General features: G+C 41.0%; 2 protein-coding genes across 5 annotated transcripts in view; one reads left to right on the top strand and one right to left on the bottom strand.

The window, feature by feature from the left end:
• SLC1A7 (solute carrier family 1 member 7) overlaps window positions 1-11,398 on the bottom strand; it is a 54,601-nt gene extending 43,203 nt beyond the window's left edge. Inside the window, exons 1-2 of one of the 4 annotated variants that reach the window (XM_037404548.1) lie at window positions 11,123-11,398; window positions 9,979-10,058 (exon numbers count right to left, since the gene is read on the bottom strand). In XM_037404548.1, coding sequence (XP_037260445.1) covers window positions 9,979-10,058; window positions 11,123-11,263 — 221 coding nt within the window. In that variant the 5' untranslated portion in view covers window positions 11,264-11,398. The remainder of the gene's footprint in view (window positions 1-9,978; window positions 10,059-11,122) is intronic. The other 3 variants (XM_037404547.1, XM_037404546.1, XM_037404545.1) reach the window with 3 other exon arrangements.
• A 1,453-nt stretch (window positions 11,399-12,851) lies between these two features.
• On the top strand, window positions 12,852-19,538 carry CPT2 (carnitine palmitoyltransferase 2). The gene is made up of 5 exons (XM_037404541.1): window positions 12,852-13,004; window positions 13,828-13,908; window positions 14,024-14,130; window positions 16,337-17,641; window positions 18,562-19,538. Exons 1-5 carry the CDS (start codon window positions 12,874-12,876, stop codon window positions 18,891-18,893), a joined length of 1,956 nt encoding a protein of 651 aa, XP_037260438.1. The 5' UTR covers window positions 12,852-12,873; the 3' UTR covers window positions 18,894-19,538.
• Window positions 19,539-20,149: the final 611 nt, after the last annotated feature.

Here is a 20,149-nt window from a genome sequence, read left to right as displayed (position 1 = left end):
TCAGAGTACTTATGAAGTATTTTATTTACAAACTTATTTACAAAATTAGAAATTTCTATCTCCTCTGCAGTTCTCTAGTTTTTTTCTCTTGCTCTCCAATAAAAGCACATTTTTTTACCTGCCTTATGATCAAAACCTATATCCCCAGAAAGGGAGAAAACAAGAAGCTGCTGTTAAGACCTCATTCAGCATGTTTATTTTGTCTTCCTCTCCAGCAGAAGCCATCTGGATGTTGCTTTGAAATAGATGGATTATGGATAAAGTTATCAGAAGGGATTAGTGTGATTAGAAAGACATTAATCCTGTCAAGAAGTAATGGTCAAGTATTAACCACCAACAGTTGCTCCTAGAATCATGTTTGTTTTCATTCATCCCATACCCTCCCTCGCATTCTCATTTTGTAATTGCATGTCACAGAAAAGACCTTCCTAAGCAAGTTCTCCCAGTGAGGCTGGGAAGCTCCTCTAACAGCTACATTAGAGATGATTATATTACAGTTGAGCATCATGAAAGTGAAGTGCTGGCTTCACTAATGCTGCTTGATCATGCAGGCAGGCTGTCGCTTACCTTTTTGTCAAGGTCAGTGCCTTCAAGTTTCAACATGGTAATAATCTCCATTTCCACAGCACAAGCCATTTAATCATCTTAAAATGCTTTACTAATATAACCTACTATCGTTCAGGAAGGCAGTATCTCCATTTTACAGACAAGGAAACAGAGAAATTAAGGCACTTTATTTAAAGACAACCAATTTACAGTGAAGAGAGATATGCCTGAAGTGACCTCTGTACTGCAGTGGATCATCAGACTTTCCCTCATCTGTGCCCAGCTATCTGTGCTTTCATGACAGGCTGCTTCACTTCCATAGAGGTACCTTTTATGCAGGAACTGTTTGCAACAAGAAAATTAAGACTCTTTACAGAGCAAAGAGAAAAGAGATAAGAAACAGAGAAAGAGACAGAGAAGAGGCAAGAAACTTTGGCTCTTTCGGTAGTTTGATGCTTGATTTTGCTGTTAGTGTCTAGTGCAGTTAAAATTATTTCAGCTGTGAGAAAGAGGGATCAGAATGACTTTTTCTTCTACCAGCTACTGAGAAGAAAAAGTAACTCTATCCCAGTTGAAACCAAGACAGTTTCCAGGATATTCTTTTGTTTTCTTCTAACATGACCAAATACCTACAGAGCAAGACCGCTAAGGCTGCATTAGAGAAGCCTGCTGCTCTCATCAGATGCCAGAGTGACAGTAGTACTGGTGGGAGGACCGTAGCCCATCCCTGTCTCTGCTTTACCCTACATGGTCTGACCTTACTTACAGTGGTATATTCTAATTTTGTTTTTTCACCTCCAGCTGTCATATCGCACTGCACAGGAAAAAATGCCTCCTGCCCATACGTGCACAAACAGCTAGTTAGCACATCTGCCGGTCTCTACCTGTACACATATTACAGACAATCACATGGCGTCTTAATTGAAAGCTGGTGTCACCCTACACCTCCAGTCCCATCCACCCATCTCTAAGTGATGCCAGGACCTCTCATGTGGCATGACACCATTTGTCTAAGTACAGAGGAAGGTAAAATCCTGCAATAATCCATGCTCACCCCCTGAACTAAGCTGGATCAGGTATGTCTTGTGCACTTGTAGAAGGGCAGCCCATTTGTATAGATGAACACCCTTTCCATGATGTTTGTGTACAGCCCAGACAGGCAATAAAATGACACCTAGGCTCTCTACAAATTTTACTCAGGCTCCAATAGTTTTGCAGACTGCTGGGGTACTAACAGGCTTCCACTGATCTGCACAAAAATAAGGAACTACCATGATCACTTGTAGTCAGTGGTATAATTCCTGATGTCATGTATTATTAAATGTTTCATAGTATTCCAGTATGATTTTCAAAGGAGACAAGAAGTCTGGAATCCTCCTGAAGATCCAGGGGGCTACTAAGTTTCCTCTCCTTTGAAAATCAAATAATAGCAAACAGCATTTTTAAAGTTTAAATGTCTTCATATAAATGAAATAGCATCTATGCTCAAAAAACCCCAAATACAAAAGTGGTAGCTGTTTTACAAATAGGACTGTTGCAGCAGGTTCTGTACAGTTAGCTTATCAGCCACAAATAGCACTTGAGCACCTCAGTATATAGATATTTCACTAAACACAATGGAAACTCAAAGGTATCAAGCATGATGGAAAATCTGGCTCTTGATCTTCAAACAATGAACAATATGTTAGAAGACCTCGTTGACTGCAATACACTGTTTGCACTGATTGCGTTTAATTTTAAAGCTAGGCTGCTGCAAAAACTGAATTATAAAAAAGAAACCAGATCTATATTTCTAGTACATCATAACATGCAGCTTTTTGAGATTCTGTTTTTAAAATTATGCTTTATAAATAGTACGAGTTTTATTTTTTACCCAAAATGTTGAGATCTCCTTTTCCTTATTACCCAATACTTGTAATGGTTAATGATAAACTGACATAAATCTGGCAAAAATCCTGCCAGGAATTCACATAGCACATTGTATTTTCTTAGTGTACAATAGGAAATCTGTTTTTATGATCTAATGTAAACAAGGCAGGACTTTGTACAGTACACAGTGAGAACTGATCTCCAATGGCTATTCTGCCACTGCTTCCTCCTAAATAGCCCCGTATGCAAGACTACTCTGATACATCCACGAATGCCGGAGGGGATGAACAGCAACCTTTGATCACTGACTGATAAAGGAGATCTGAGACATTGTAGTATAGCTCATGCAGAATTCAGGCTGGCTTGTTGATTTTAGCTGTTCTGATAAAAAAATAAGTATTTCCTAAATTCAAAGGTCATGACGGAAATGAAAACAAATTATCTACTAAATATGGATGTGCAGCTTCCAGCTGTGGAAAAGCCAAGAATCTTAATAATACTTGATCCTCTGTTCTGTCAGTTCTTTCAAGTGTTTTTTGATTAAGAAAAGGGCAAAAGGATTTGAAACACAAATTTGGATTATAAACAAATGTCAGATTTATTCAACTGTTTATAGTTCATACATGTTTGTATCCTAAGGAAACAGAGGGAAGCCAGCCAGCCCCCCAAGCTTCACATGTCATTGCCGTTTCTTTTGTGAGATACTAAGTGTGTTAGAGCTCTTAGAGAAGTGTAGAAAAATTCTGTCAGGTCACAAACTGCTCATACCACATTTGTAACCATTTCAGTGCTTTCCACACCCACTCTGTGACTATAGATTTCTATTGCACATCACTAGACCCCTACTGACACTGCCTAAATAATTTGTACTGAGTTGGTCCAATTTTGTCATTACAACATGCATAACTTGCAACATGTCATTTTTCACTTAAAGTTTGGACCTCTAGGTTGCACAAGCAAAAGAAAACACTCAAAACCAGTATGAGTGAAATTGCTCTCTGACCAGTTCATCTTACCCTTGGTAATCCTTCCCTTTCAGTTTCATCCAAGTACAGTTTTGCTTTTCACTCTGAAAGTAAATATATTTATCCCCGCTAGGCATATCCTTAAAACTCATATCTCTAGACTGACTTTCTCCACAATAAAAACTGTAGATTGCATATCCTAGGAAAGGGCTAACAGCTTGTTTCTCACTGGAGTGAAATGTATTTTTATTATTATTTACATTACAGTGATACACATGACAGGTAGTTCAGAACTGGGACATTATACACACTTTACATTATCATTCAGGTACCCTGCAGATTTTCCCATATTAACCCAGCAGAAGGTTTACCCTTCTCCACCGAGGAAGACCTGTTCCAAGGTGCCAATATTTTTCTACTGGCAAGGTAACACAGGCAAAATATAGAGAAAAATCCAGAGTCTAATGATGTGAAGAAAAAGCCCTGTGTTTCAAAGAGGAATTTAATTCCACGTGAAAATACAGTTGCTTTGGAACACTATAAAACATTGCCCTGAGCAGGCTCCTCAGAGAGCCATAGGCAGCATTTTGCAGCTGCTCCTCAGCACCTCACTAGATAATACAGTACATAAATTTGATTGCACTTGATTATGCCCTAGTTTGGCAGCTGCACAAGCATAAGAACAGAGCAACTGGTATTTAGGAAAGAATGACCAGAGGGAATGGTTTAATTCATATGTAGCAGAAAAAACCAAGCCAAAACTGTCCAGAAGCTTATGTTATCTATCCTTTCCCATTCAGTCTTCAGTTAAATTACATGCATTTGTCACAACACAGAAAGTATCTCTCAGTACCAGGAACGGATTAGAAGAACTAGTGTTGCACATATTGTCATTCATGTAAAACCAGTCAAGACTGTCCTCTTGGTTTATATTTAATGGTAAATACAAAAAAGATAGATTTTGCAGCCTTTTAGAGATCTGTATTTTCCTTCTGAATAGACATTATATTGACCATATCAGGCACTGATTTATAGTCATGGTAGAAAATTTAGATTGCAAACCTCAGTACTGGCCTCTGAGTGTTTCAGTCAGATTTTTCATCCCTAACAAATGGTAAGCTTAAGTAGTAGAACAGACAAATAATCTCCAGTCTGCGGTCTATTACCAGTTTCATCTACAGCTGACAGCAAGTAAAACATGATTTACCCAAGCTAATGGTCTGTCTCACAGCACGTTTTTAACCAGACCCTAAACTCCCAAAGAATATACTGTTGCTGTGAAGTTATTTAGGATAAGTCTGCACAGACAACTGCAGACATGAACTTGTTCTGCCTTTGCGCTGAGCTGCCAAGGCTGGTCCGGAAGCCATATAGCCACATCAGTCCTTGGCATACGAGCTTGGGCGCAAAGCCACGCTAATGCGGCTGTATGGCTTCCGGCATGGATCTGGCACTGGTTTGCCCAGTTTGGCTCGTGGGCTAAGTGAGCTCACATCTGCTTGCACCCAGAGCATCTCCACATTCTCTTGCACAGTTTATACAGTTGTCAACTCTCCAAGTGTAACTAATGAGTCTTGAAAGGCAAAATCTGGTAGCACAGTACAGCTGAACAATGACAGAATTCCATTAGAACAGAATGAGCAATGGTTTTCATTAGTGGAATGTTAAAATGCCAATGCATTGCCCAAAGCAGAGCACTCTGAAAAAAAAGAAAAAGATATGGGGAGAAGGGTACTATAACAGAGTAGTTTCTAATTAAATACTAGGCTTTAACAGCATGAGTAAGAATGACCCACTCAGGAATCTGAGCAGAAGGATAAGGGATTACCAGAACTGATGGCATTACAGACAGGAATCCCCTTAAAGAAAGACAGTTTTATATTTAGCATATCATACTTAATTCAGCAACAAACCCCCAATAGTAACAGATATTTACTACCCCAAAATGAGCCTTCAAATAATATAAAATTTTACTAGCATACGCTTGCTTGTACCAGGCACAACATACTCAGAGGAACAAGTCGTATAATTTTAAAAAACACAGGTCAAATCAGTTATTCGGCTTAGACTACAAAAAGAACAATCTTTCTGTAACACAGCCTACACATGGAAAAGGATCAAATCTCTGCTACTCATTATTTCTTAAATATCTAGAAAATGATCAGTGGTAAATAAATAAAAAATGTAATATTCATCCTAAGCTTAAACAAAATAAACTGTCTTTCTGAAGGGAATACTCACTGGGGTAACAAGCCTGTTACAGCTGAACAGTGCAGTTCTACCCTGACGATTCCTTCCCACAAGCAGTCTCACTGCTTTATTGCTAATCATAGTCTTGGAAAACCAGGCCCTGTATCTATTACCAAATAGAAGCTTAATCATATAAACAAGGAGGGTGTTGAAATAAAGGATGTAATTTTCTATTACATATATAGGTAGATGTGTAAGACAAAGAGAACTCAACTGGTTCAGCTGGTGTAAACCTGTGTAACCCTGGCTTTAGCCTGCTTTTCTGAAGAAGCAAGGCTTATGCAGTCAAACTTTGTGTGTAAAGAGCCCTTACTAACAACATTTTAACCTTTCTCTCAAATTACACAGAGGGGATGGAAGGCTCCCAAAGACAGAATTAAGTTCCTGTGAGGTCTGTGAAACTATATGGCTGAATACAGGAAAGAAATAATCTGTGCGCTTCTAGTATTATCTTGAAAAAGAACCAGGGGCTGCAAGCCCTGCATCTTCTCCAACCTGCCTTACAGATGTGCAGCACACACACTTGGCCATTAGTCTGTGAAGATGCAGGAGGTCTGGTGTTGCCTGCCCAGAGTTCTGCAGCGTGCTGGGAGCCAGACCACCTCCTTCTTCTTCTTCTTCTTCTTCTTCTCCTTCTCCTCCTCCTCCTCCTCCTTCTCCTCCCCCTCCCCTGTGGGCTCCCTGGCACCTTTGCCTTTTGAAGAGAAAGGGAGAGTTGAATTTCCTTTCTAGGGTAAACAGAACTCGAGAAACTAAAGTGATGCACAGGTATCTCTGCCAATCAGCTTGTCCTGAAAGCACTCCCTGCAGGTGAAGGAGACGTATGTGTGTGTGTAAGTTTATAATTAACCATAGTGAAAGAGAGTAGAGATTTTATTATCTTCTGAGGAGGCAGCACTATTAGAGAAGGCCTGGGACCAACAGCCTCCCGGAGCACTGGAGTGACTGAGGTCCCGCAACGGCTCATGGTTTCTTAGTCTTCTAGACAGAGCCACCTCCTGGCTACAGGGTATAACACAGACTGAGCCTTCACCCGCGCCGGGAAATGCATTACATGGAAGGAAAGATGGTTTAACAAACTTGAGCACCTTGGGCCAGCTGATCAGCAGATGTCTGAAGACCTGGACCCATGTGTTTTTTAAACATATCAGAGGACTCAGGGACGGACGCACTGAGATCCACCTCTGTCACCGCCACGTATGTGCTTGCCTGTTTGAAAACCTGAGATAGGTGTTGAAAGCTTTTGCATGTGAGGGAGAAAATGTATTATTTGCATTGCAGTTGTCAAATGAGGATCAAGGCCTATGTCCCAGAGAGAATCAGGGATCTTCAGATCTCCTGCACTCGATCTTTCAGGCTTGTTGAGGACATCCCATTGTCCAACTGCAGTAAGAGCTCAGGCAGAGCCTAAGCGTGTTAACTGTGAGTTCGGTTTTGGGTCCTGCTCTCTCTTTCCATTCCCAGGTTTAAAAATAGTATCCTATATTTATACATATAATAAACACTGTTCATCTGGTAATTACAGAGTCTAAAATTTGATCTTGTAATGCTCCACTACTGAGTATTCCTAGGGCAGACACAAACTGTCAGACTATTTGTTACAATTTTTTGTTTATGTCGCTAATAGAAGTGGCATACTTTGCTATGTGGGCTACCTGTTCTCATCACAGAGAAAAGCAAACTCTATACATGAGACACAGTGGATACTAATAGGTATAAGCAGGGATAAACCTCAGGCAGACGGCGGGGACAATAAATACTTATTTTAGAGTCATTGTATGATGCTATGAAGCTTGTTTATGTAACCAGATAACTGAAATAATATAAACCCCCATCCTTAATGAAGGTCCACATCAAAAACAAAAGCTCATGCACTCATGCAGGGCTCAAACTGGCAGGCTTGTGGTTACTTTTTCAAGAATTTTGTATCTTTAGGAAAACAAAAAGTAAGATCATAGGTGATAGGAGACCTCAGAAACAGATACAAGAGCTCTGGGATACAGCAATTCCAGGTGCTGGGACAAAACTGGGTAAAACAAGGAACTGTACATTGAAGAAACAGTCTCCTGTTGTTTGACTGATTCCTTCTGCCTTCAAGGAACTTTTAAAATAAACACCATTCAGAGATACCTGGCTATATCATCAGTTTCTCATTCTTAATGGATACAATCTGCAAAATTCCTGTTATAACTCTCCAAATAGGAGGTCAAAAGAGGGATAGTAAAATTTTTTAGCCATTTCTGTTTAAGGCTGGATTTAGGCTAGGACCTGTAAGATTTTCCAGTCTATTATCAGTCTTCTGAGCCAAACACTTGCCACATTTTATTTCTGCTACAGCCCTTCAAGATAAAAACTGGACTTGCAGACAGGGTATTTTGCACTGAGTGCTTCTTTTGAACTTCCTTTCTCACCTTTCCTTTTCTTTATAAGTCATTTTTTACTTGTTAGTTCAAGGAAAAACTTGCATTAATTTCAATTAGGAAAGTAAGATTTAGAGCTCTTTTCATGGTGCTGTACCACTGTCTTTTGTAAACAATAATACAGTAATTTTAAAAATAATTCAAATGCCATTGCTGCTGCAGGACAGGCTGAGAATGTTCCAAATCCACAAAGAAATATACTGCAAATTGGTAGAAATACAGAGCACCGGTTTACTCATTTTGTGAAATACATGTGTGGGAAATACTGTGCTTGTTGTAAAACAAACAAAAAAAAAAAAAGAAAAAAGAGGACTGTACAATAATATGATTACATCTGGAGTATTTTTTGCTTGCAAGAATCTGACATTTCAGTATGCAATAGCAAGTGATAGTTGGTTTGTTATACAGGAAGACAGACTCATACTGTTGTCCACTGAGAGTTAATCCCTTTGAAGATCTGTAAAGTTTCTTCTCTTTCTTCCTCAGAGTATGGAATCCATAATTTCTAACATTCTAACAGTGTAGCTCAGATTCACTCCTAACACATCTGTAGGTCACCTAGAGCTATCACAGGCCATGTCACAGCAGCTCTTCCCTACTGTGCTGTTACTCCTCCTGACATCTCTAAAAAAGACAAGAGGATCTAAAGAGCTATACATTTTAGGGAAGGGCATGTGACTCTCCTCCAACCCTTTTCTGTCCTTCTTACTACATCACTTTCTCATGTGAGATTGTTTTCTTTGGAAAACTCTCCTTCCACCTCTCAAACGACCTCTACATGTTTTGTCTTGATGTTCTCTAGCTGCATGGCACAGAACCAGGTATGAGTCTATGGTCATACACCCAGTTTCAGGCACAAAGCACCATGACTCAGCTTCATTCTGTGAAAAAACATGAGAAGGTAGATGTAAAGGTAGCCGAATTAAAAATAAAATTAGTGCTGGGTTGTGTTAATTTTCAGACACTCACAGTGATTTGAAGTCTAGAGACTTTTTTTTTTTCCCCTTAAAGTGGAAGATGAGGTTTTGGTGTATGTATTAGGTTCTAGAAGCTGAGGCTCCAAGGAAAGGCACCAAATATTGCAAGAATTTTTTCCTCAGATCTGGTAAGGTAAAGTTAGCTTTGTTACTCTCCATCTCTCCTTCTATCTTCTCTGAGCATTGGGCACATATAGAGCTTTTGGCCATCCAACTGGTGCTTGTTTGTGACTGTAGTCAGTTGGAAGACAGTCAAACTCAGAGGAAAGAAAAAACTATCATAAATTATGGCTACCCACTGCAAAGGCAGCTACCATGCACCATCCATCAATACCAGGATCTAGATCATTAAATCTGCTATCAATAAAGTGGCACCATTACAGGTTCTGCCTTTAATGTACTAAGAAATCACTTTCACTTCCAGCTGAAGCCAGGCATATACTATCAGTTCACTGGAGACACAGTTTTTTTTAATAGTCATTGTACTACAGCACATCTCTCAAAATACTGCAGAAGACTATAAATTAACTGTACTTTTCCATCTTATTTTTATACTGTATTATTTCAATTGTTTAGGTTTAAGGTAGGCTTTTTGATAAGGTTGGTTTCAATTGTTTAGGTTTAAGGTAGGCTTTTTGATAAGGTTGGTTGTTTATTCCATATATTAACTTCTAGTTAGCTTGAAGGAAAAAGTCCTCTCATTACAAGTGAAAAAGAAAACAGCAATGAAAAAAAATTTTTTTAAAACAAATAATACCTATATCAGGTATTGTGGAAATGATCCTATCAATTAAAAAACATGTTCATAGCCCCACTATAATTATGAATGTACAGCAGTCAGTAATGCTTCTGGCACTTTGACATTAATTCAGTTAAAACTAAAATAGCGGTGATGACATGTCTCATTTAGGAAAATTCAGAAGTTTTTGGAACAATACTGTCCTCACTTACCTTGAGACAACCAGTGGCAGAATCAACATTTTCAGCATCCTCATCAGTAACTCACCAGGAAACTGGAAATAACTAATTTCCTAGAAATACATGGAGAGATGCTTATTGTTTTGAGGTAAGGACTGTATATGTTGTCATGAGTCCTGCTGTGGATCAGATAACATTGGTAAAATCTGCATATTTGGTAAATAAAAAAATTGGTATATGCAGTGGCAAAGATATTAGGCTTTAAAAGATAATTTAAGAATTAACTAGATTACGTATTGTGTTGTGATCCAACAAACACACTACATCGTTCGTTCCTTTACAAAGGAAGACAAAAATGAAATATGCCATCTCTCAGGACTACTGTTAATAGGTTGCCCTGAATAATTTCTTCATTCTGCATTTTGTGTGTTTTCCTAGATGTTTATGAAGCTACTGATTGCACACAAAAGATGTTCAGATGGCAGTTAGCACTAGCAGAACATAGAATTGTTTTAGTTTAGTCACATTCACTAAGTACCATATTTTCCAATTGCGATTTATATTTTGTGCTCAAACAATGCATTCAGCAGTGCATGTTGCCCTGTCTACTTTGACTACGAAGTGAGTACCTGCAAAGAGCTTAGCTGAAGTATGCTGGGGGAGAAATCCTTAAGTGACTTCAATAACATGGGCTGCTAGTAGTGGGATATCTCAAATTTACTAATACAAAATACCACTGGTGTAATATAAACATCTGTACCTCAGTATATCTGATGATGAAAAATATTCCCGGTGTTTTCTTTAGATATACATGCTCCAAAGTAAAATAAAATCCAATGAATATACTGCACTACCGGTTTTTAACAGGTCAATATTAGATGCTACATTTCATCTAGCTTAAACACCCACTATTATTATCTGTACTTGCAACATTATAATGTGCTTATGCTACGTAACTAGGCATCTCCGCCTTTGAAAATGTATTGTTTGAGAATGTGTGAAAAAACCCAAAGAACCTTGTAGATAAACAAACAGATGAAATTAAACACATCTACCAAACACATATATATGCTTTTTATCTTCAAAAGTCCATTCTGAAGTTCCACAAGTTGCTATGTCTTCTGTTACATAAGTACGGTATTTTCTCTGCAGTGATACACTGCCATGCCACACTCACCTGTTGAGAGAGTCGTCTTGTCCTCAGGAAGAATCCGAGAAGACAGCCGATAGTGACCGACAACACCGACAGAATGAGCAAACCATTTCTTTTACAAACATCCTTGATCCGAGCGAGGATTGCATCCAAAGCCACTGCCATGCTGTCCTCCGTGCTCTTTGGAGAAGAATCAGCATCCCATGGAGAGAGAATTTGCTCACTCCTCTTGTGCGGGTGGACCGATCTAGCTCTGTATAGATCAGATCAAAGCACTTCCAGTTCTGCTTAGCTGACCTGCAAGGTCACCTCTCTGCCAATAGCCACCAAGCAAGCAGCTGGCATTATTGTTCCAAATTAATACCAACAATCCTATTATCAACTACATCATTAAGAACTTGAAAGAAGATTAGGGGGCTCTGGAAAATTCGAACAGAATGCAGTAGTATTTCTAAAACAAGACTGGTTCAAAACAAAGTGACACTCCTGGGAGAAAGACAGTGTTTGAGTGCATTCCCCTGCCTCCCCAGTTCAGGATCTGGACATCCAAACCTAGAAAGGGAATGGCGCAAGTCATGCGTTCAAATGGGGAAAAGTAATGTTAGCGCAGTTTTTCTAAAGGGCAGAGCAGGTGACATTTTGAGCTGGACTATCACAAAAGGGCAAGCTGGGTGAAACTGAACTTCATTAATTAAAGCAGGCTTTGGTTTTTTGTTTTCATGGAGAAAAAAGGCTGAATGAGTAGCATGAGAGACATGTACGAAACAGAAAACAGCTGTATACTGAATCATGCAAGGACACCTTCTGGCATTTGGCATTTATTATCGTGGAATGGAAATGATTTCACTTTTCTTCCAACCACTATGTTGATTAGAGTAGGGCCAATTTACTTTCAGAGGATTATCAGACTAAGCCACAGGGATTGCTTTCCTTTCCTTTGCTGTGTCCGCGTTCAATCCCAACGCTGATTTTTATGCTAGTATGTGCTAAAAATACAGCACCCTCACTGTTGACCATGCCACGCTTTCTTACCAACACATTTCTGTAGTTTCTGGGTTATTCTAAGATGATTCAGTGGTTTTATGGAGAACATTCCATACGGTACAAGAAAATTGTGTCTTTGCAGTATTCTATTTTATATTGTAATGAAGTGTTTGTTGTTATGTGCTCACTTATGAGTCAATAAGTCCTTGAGAGATTAAACCGTTCTCTTGGGAGACAGGATCTGAATGATGTATGGTCAGTAAGATGTATGGACACTGGCAAAAAAAAAGGGGTGTGTGTGTGTGAGAAAAAATACGTGGTGCCTATATGCTGCACAAGAGCACTGTCAGAAGGAGAGGCTCACAGGAGGTTTTATTGACACGGATGGCAAAGGGGACGGGACTGAAGCTGAACTGTCCCACTCCAGCCGTTTTTTAACAGCCAGGTAACTTCGCTGCCCGGGCAGCATGCATGGAACGGCCTTCCCAATGGAACCGACACCAAAACGCCTCCTGAAACCCCGCCGGCCCCGCCGCTGGCTGCTGTGGTGCGGCTGCGACCCCCGGCCCCGCGGCCGTCCCCCTGCACCCCGCCCAGGCCGCGCAGGGCTGGGGAGCCGCCCCGGGCCGCGGGGCTGCCCGCCCCCCGCCCCCTCCTCCACCGGGAGCGACCCAGGTGCCGCCTCCGCCCCGCAGGGGGCCGGGCGCCGCGGTACGCCGCTGCCCCGCCGGCCCCGGGACGGCAGCGAGGGGAGCGGGCGGGCGGCGCCTCGCGGCTGTGACGCGGCCATCATGGCGGCGCGGCAGCTGCTGCTGCGGCGGGCGGCGGCGCGCTGGCGGCGGGGCTACAGCAGCGCGGGCGCTGCCGAGTACCTGCACCGCAGCATCGTGCCCACCATGCACTACCAGAAGAGCCTGCCCAGGTACGGCGGGCCGCAGCCCCGCTCCCCGGCCGCAGCCCTTGGCCTCCGGCAGCGCCCGGCCCGCGGCCTGCTGAGGCGCCGCCGGGCGGGGGCCGGGGCCGGGCCTGGGCTGAGCGACCTCCGGGCAGCCGGTGTCAGTCCCGCGGCGGCTGCCGAGGGCAGCCGGGGGGCGCGGGGCGGCGGCGGCTGGTGGTCCCGGCGGGCCGGGGATGCCCGCTGTGAGGCGAGGGAGGGAGGAGCCCCCACCCCCGTGTCTGTGGCGGCTCCCGGCGTGTCTCCTCGCCGCTTGCTGTGTGTGCTCTTCCTCAGGTGGAGAGGAGCGGTTTCGTTTTTTAAAGCGTAAATGTGACTGTAAGCAACAACCGAAATAAGTAACCTCCCCGAGTACAGCAGGATTGTTTTACAGTAAGAGCATTTTCCTGTTTAGGCGTAGAGGAGGATGGCAAAGAAACTTTGCAGGAAAGAGTAGATGCTCAGCACAGAGCTGGCTGCCAGGCTGCCTTCTGTGCCGGCTCCTTGCAGGGGATCACGGCACTGTACTTACTCCCTGTAAGGTATTAAGATCGTTCACTGCAAAATGTTGGTAACAAGATGGTCAAATCGGTTTTCTACCTTGTTTCCAAGATCCTTAATGCTGTGACGACCTATGTCCATCTTACTGCCTTACTTTTCTTCCACAAGAAACTTCTGAGCCATTTGGATAACAGCGTGTAAGGAAGGATAGGGAAGAGGGGAGGCAGGGAGAGACTACTGTGTAAGAAACTCAGGCTTCATTAGTACCATTGCTCCTAAAATGCATGTCTCTCTCGTCCCCTTCCTTCAGACTGCCCATTCCCAAACTAGAAGATACAATTAGGAGATACCTGAACGCCCAGAAACCGCTTCTAAATGATGACCAATTCAGGTATGGACAAACAAGATGGGTATGCTGCAGTATCATGTACTGCTTCAAAGGCAAGTGTTGCATATGAAAAGTAGGACTTGGGACAGCATTTTGACGCTTTTATTGATTGCTGTAGGAAAACTGAAGAACTTGCTCATAACTTTGAAAAGGGAGTTGGAAGAGAGCTGCATGAGAAACTGGTCGCCCAAGACACTCAGAACAAACATACTAGTTACATCACAGGTATGTTGGCCTACTGGATATAGAAGGAAACTGTAGATCATCATGCTTGATAACAGACTGCTCACAATGCTATAAATACAATAGGCTGAAGCTTAAGTTCTCTACTCCATAAACTTGGAATAACATGCTGTGAATATTGTCTGTGACTATTTGAGCAAATTCTGAGTCTCTGATGGAAAGAATGCCCATCATCTTAACTTGTATATACCAGAATTCTGGATAGATGGATATTGGAAAACGGTATTTTTTCAGGAGTTACTGTACTTAAATATGAGTTTATAGGGTTTACCTTTTTTCTTTTTCACTGCTGGCTATGTAGGTTAATAGAGGAGCTTAACTGGTAACTCCCTTAAGGAAACTAAAGCAATCATTTTCAAATAATTCCAAGTTACTTATCAAGAAAACTGAACTCTGGGGGGGGTGTCAGAGAATATGACTAAGCTTTGGGAGGCAGAAGTGGTCAGTGCTCTAGACTTGAAACCTCCCAGAACTACAAACCCCTATTATTTTAAAGAGCAAAAGAAAAGGAGCAACAGAAAGAGGAAGATGATGATAAAGAAAAAGAAAGTAAGAGAGGGAGAGCATGCATATACATTATTTATTTTTATTCTTCCATATTATTGCTTCCACTGACTTCCAAGTACAAGTGTCTGTTTATGAAAGTATTGGATGGATAGCAATAGAGGTGGAAATACTCAAATACCTATTGAAGTAGAAGTTTGCGTGTTGCCCAGCAAATGCACTTTTATCCTTCCAGTCTGTTGAGACTACCTATAAGTGTGTTAGCTACCACAGATTCTCTGTAGAATACCAGATTATTTCACAGAAACTGCTGTTGGGTTTGTTATCTTACTTTATGTTCACTCTGAACAAATGCCAGGGGTTTTAACTGGTGACTTTATGGTGCTTGTCAACGCTAACTACCATGCTGCTTTTTTGTCTGTGAACTGTGAGGTGTTTGTCTTCCTTTTTGTTTAGCTACTATTCTTTTTTAGGCCTCATCAAAGACCTGTTCCACTTGAAATTGGTTTTTGAAAGTGCATATAGTTGCCTCCACCCTGGACTTTCAAGTCCAAAGTTAAAAGGCTGTGTGATGATGACAGATGTGGTTTTAAAACTGTAGATGAATGCTAGTTACTCACCTATGAGGACCTGGTATTAAAATTGTAACTTAGGTCCTTGAGTTACCCATTGCCTTTTTTACAGCCCAGCTAGAAAGTTCTACCTGGGACTGATCCAGACTTGGAATAATAATTTTTAATATATAGCTACCTTGAGGTGAGGTTGGTGTGCACTTGTGTCCTTTGTCTGCAACCAGTCAGTGTGTAATACTAGAGCTTGCCGAGTTTGAAGTTGTTAATGATGATGAAATAGACCTTGCTTGAAAATTCCTTCTCTGCTTATGCCTCCTGGATTTTTATTTACTCATAGGCAGGCGTAAAGTTGTGACTACTTTCTAGAGCTGTGATTGATTCCCTTGGTTTTGGCAAGCATGGAACCTTTGGGTCACATTTGTGCTCCGTGGTATGCTGACAGACGTGGGTATCAAATGTAATTCTGTTTTCCAAAGTGTGTTCTGGGCCTGGAAGAATAACCGTGAGGTCCCCTCTAACCTCGTATTTTTGCCAGCTTGAGAGACTGACGGTAATGCATTGCTGTGAAGAGTTTTGCCCTGTGCTGCTAATTTTAGTGGATGGAAGGAGGAAGGAGGTGGAAATGCAAGATGGCAAATGCAGATGGACGTTTGCTGCCAGGAATGAGGGAAACACTGGACCAGGATTAAAGGTGGTTCTAAAGAGAAGCATGCCATCAGTGACAGAGAGTTGCAGAAGTTAATAGCTTAAGAGTCAATAAAGGTGTGTTCGACTCCAAACGTTAGGTGTGCACCCAAGTACCATGCTGGGGAGCCGCATTGTATGTCACAGCAGTTACGATTTATCACTGAGCCATATAGAAGACATGGAAATGGGCCCTCATTGCTAATGACATTGACACTCTTGATATGGATTACTCCAAATACTGTATTTTTACAATTAGCCAGTGGTACCTTTCTTCATAATTGGAGGTTGGGAGAATCCTTGGGGGAATTACTGCATATGTTTGTCTTGTTTGTATGCAGTTTGATAGGTGTTTATTCATGAACCTCTGGTCTGACTCAGTAAACTGCTTTTATGTTCTGACTTATTTCTCAACTCTCCATTTTCAGGTCCCTGGTTTGACATGTACCTAAAAGCACGTGAGCCTGTTGTTTTTAATTTTAATGCGTTTATGTCTTTTAATCCTGACCCAAAATCTGAATATAACGATCAGCTCATACGAGCTACGAACATGACTGTTTCTGCTCTACGTTTTATGAAGACCTTCAGGGCTGGTTATCTTGAACCAGAGGTTTTTCACCTCAATCCAGAAAAAAGTGACACTCAGATATTTAAACAAATTATCCGATTTGTGCCTTCTTCACTTTCTTGGTTTGGTGCCTACATGGTCAATGCGTACCCTCTAGATATGTCTCAGTACTTCAGGCTTTTCAATTCTACACGGTTGCCTAAGCTCAACAGAGATGAGCTTTACACAGATGAAAAGGCAAAACATTTACTAGTACTGAGAAATGGGAATTTTTATGTATTTGATGTTATTGATAGAGATGGAAATATGCTGAAACCTTCAGAAATACAAGCTCACTTGAAATTCATCCTTAGTGACAGCAGTCCAGCCCCGGCCTTCCCTCTTGGCTACCTCTCCAGTGAAAACCGAGATACATGGGCATTGCTGAGAAAGCATCTAATGGATAATGGCAATGAAGAAGCTCTTCAAAAAGTAGACTCTGCTGTGTTTTGTTTAAGTTTAGATGATTTTCCCATTAAAGACTTTGTGCACTTGTCCCACACGATGTTGCATGGAGATGCTGCTAACCGCTGGTATGACAAATCCTTTAATCTCATCGTAACTAAGGATGGCACTGCAGGAGTTAATTTTGAACATTCCTGGGGAGATGGTGTGGCTGTGCTCAGGTTCCAGAATGAGGTTTTTAAAGATAGCACCAAGGCACCAGCCATCAGCCCCCAGTCACAGCCTGCTTCAGTAGACTCTTCTACAGCAGTGCAGAAACTTGACTTTAAGCTGAATGATGCTGTAAAAGCAGGAATTACCAAAGCCAAACAGAAATTTGATGCCACTGTAGAAGCACTGTCTCTTAATCTGATTCAGTTCCATGAAGGGGGCAAGGACCTTCTAAAGCAGAAGAAGGTAAGCCCAGATGCTGTAGCTCAGCTTGCCTTCCAGATGGCTTTCCTTCGACAATACAATCAGACTGTTGCTACCTATGAGTCTTGTAGTACTGCAGCTTTCAGACATGGTCGTACAGAAACTATACGTCCTGCGTCTATCCATACAAAGAAATGTTCAGAAGCTTTTGTCAGGGAACCATCCAAACATAGCACAGAGGAGCTTCAGAAGTTGGTAGTGGAGTGCTCAAAATACCATGGCCGTTTGACAAAAGAAGCTGCTATGGGTAAGTAGGAACATGACAAACACTCTTGCATTTGCACTGAAATGCCTGATAAACCTGCTGTAAGCATTTGCTTCACAACTAAATAGTTTCATTTTGATGGAGGACTAATGTTAATGTAAACTTGACAAAAAACAGTAGCAGAAGGCTGCAGTTTAAAATGCATTCTGCAAGACTTGTTTCTTGATGGAGGAGAATGTCTCTGTGCTTCCTTTTTCACTGTTTGTGTGTTGAGAATTTTTTATACTTTAGGTTTTGTCCTTATAACAGCTGGGCAATTTGAAAATTTGATAAATACTTAGTGCATGTTGTACTTCCCAGGGCAACTGAGAACTTTCGCTCTATGTCTGAGGAGTTACTGTCTTATCCCTGCAAAGGCTTTAACAACTTCCAAATCAAACTGATTCTTTGACTGTGCCACTCCTGGTATTTTTCTAAATGCTTTCTTTTGAATTGTCCTTCCCCAAAGCATAACTTGATCAGTAAAATTGACATTTGTAAGTTGAACATTACCCTGTAGAGTCTAAAATATGCCTCCTTTTGTTGATGCAAGATCCCCATCTAGATTCATAAATTTTAGGAAAGCCTTTCTCTGTTTTGAACAACTTGGATAGGTTCAGATAAATAGTTAATGAAAAGTGAAATGTATTATTAAATTGTCTGTTAACATTGCACTTTTGTTTACTATCATGATTCCTGGTTGAGGCTAGCAGTAAACCATCAAGGCCCTCCTTCCCTAGGATGCATGCACTGGATGTACAGAATGTCTGGGTTCTGTACATCAGTTATTGCTAATATGAAAATAAATCCCAGCTTACTACAGACCTCCCCTTTTGTGACTGAAAAAAATGTGATGTCAAAATAAGTGAGGATTTTTTTGCACAAAAATTAGTCCTCTAACACTTGTTGTTTTATTTTGACAGGTCAGGGATTTGACCGACATCTCTTTGGTTTACGCTATTTAGCCTTATCCAAAGGTATTGCACTGCCTGATTTCTATCAAGACCAAGCCTATGCTCGGCTTAATCACAACATCATTTCCACAAGCACATTGATTAGCCCAGCTGTGCAATTAGGAGGGTTTGGCCCAGTGGTCCCTGATGGCTTTGGACTAGGATATCAGGTACATGATGATTGGATAGGTTGTAATGTTTCCTCTTACCCAACTAGGAATGGTAAAGAATTCCTTCAGTGTATACACAAATCACTAGAAGATATCTTTAATGTTTTAAAGGGCAAGAAAATTGGTAGTTAGAAGTAAAAACGTTGGAACACTTTACAGCTGCAATATAAAATGCAGACTCTGTCTAACTGGCATACTAATTGGTGTTCAATGTGGCCAAGACTGCCCAGCTTAATTGGCTTCCTTTATCTTGATTGAACTTGAATACTGTTAGATTCACTATGAAGTCTGTACCTATTTTAAAGAAATCAAGTACAGACCTTGAATGCATATTCCAGGAAGTATATTCACAATGTTGAAATTAAGTAACAGATCCATGTGTTCTTAAAACACGTTATTATAAAATAAAAAGCACTGTTACCGAATTTATGAACTCAGAAATACCTGTGACTGTTCAGACAGACTACAGTACTGTGATACCACTCTTAAACTGTTTGATTTAAAAAAAAAAAAAAGCAATAATTTTAAATAGGAAAGAGTGGTTACATTTGCACTCTTGCAGTAAGCTTGCTTACTAACTTGTCACATTTTTCTCTTTAAACTTGAATTGATACCAGAACTGATTGTGCCTCAACTGCTTGAAGTCTTTCCACTGTAACAGCTTTTTGAGAAACTAAAAATAAAGTGGGAGGCTTTCAAGTAACCTGTAATCACCATGTTGTTAAATTGACTGGAGAAGACTGTATTGTAATAAAGCTATCTATTAATAACCACAAAGTTATTTTATTGCTGTATCAAAATTACACAGTATTGGTAGTCCCTTCATCAATAGCTCATTATTTCTTATAAAGGTTGAATACTACTGAAAGCATTCTGCAGCATTGGCTGTCCCCTTCCATACGTGAAGTCTGTCCAATAATGTGCTTTTGTTTTGCTATGTGAACCTGTGTTCTTTTGCCTTAAAAATCACTGAACTTTATCTTTTTGGGTTCTCTCTTTCCAAACTTCCTCTTACTGTGGAAGATTAACCTCAACAGAAGGTTTTTCTTTGTCTTTGTTCTACTAGCTAGAACTTTTGACATTATTTATTGTAGCAGATGCCAGTTTTAGCGCCTGGAGCTGTGTCGTCAATGCGTTGGGACCTGTTGCATAAATTCTGAAGACTAAGGTTTATCAGAACTCTGAAAGATTGCAGAGATTGAGCATAGAAATCAGTAAAACAGTGATGTGGTGAATGTGAGATGAAACTGATGCAGTTCCTCATGTGCTGTTTGCAACTGGGACTCTGCCAGCCACAGAGTGGGTGATAGCAAAAGGGAATGGGGCCTTTGTCAGCCAAGCAGCCAAAGGTATTCAGGAGTTGCTGGGATTACAACACAGATGTCCTT

The sequence above is a fragment of the Falco rusticolus genome, chromosome 11 (assembly GCF_015220075.1).
Source record: "Falco rusticolus isolate bFalRus1 chromosome 11, bFalRus1.pri, whole genome shotgun sequence".
NCBI lineage: Eukaryota > Metazoa > Chordata > Aves > Falconiformes > Falconidae > Falco > Falco rusticolus.
This window is presented reverse-complemented; position numbering and strand designations above follow the sequence as displayed.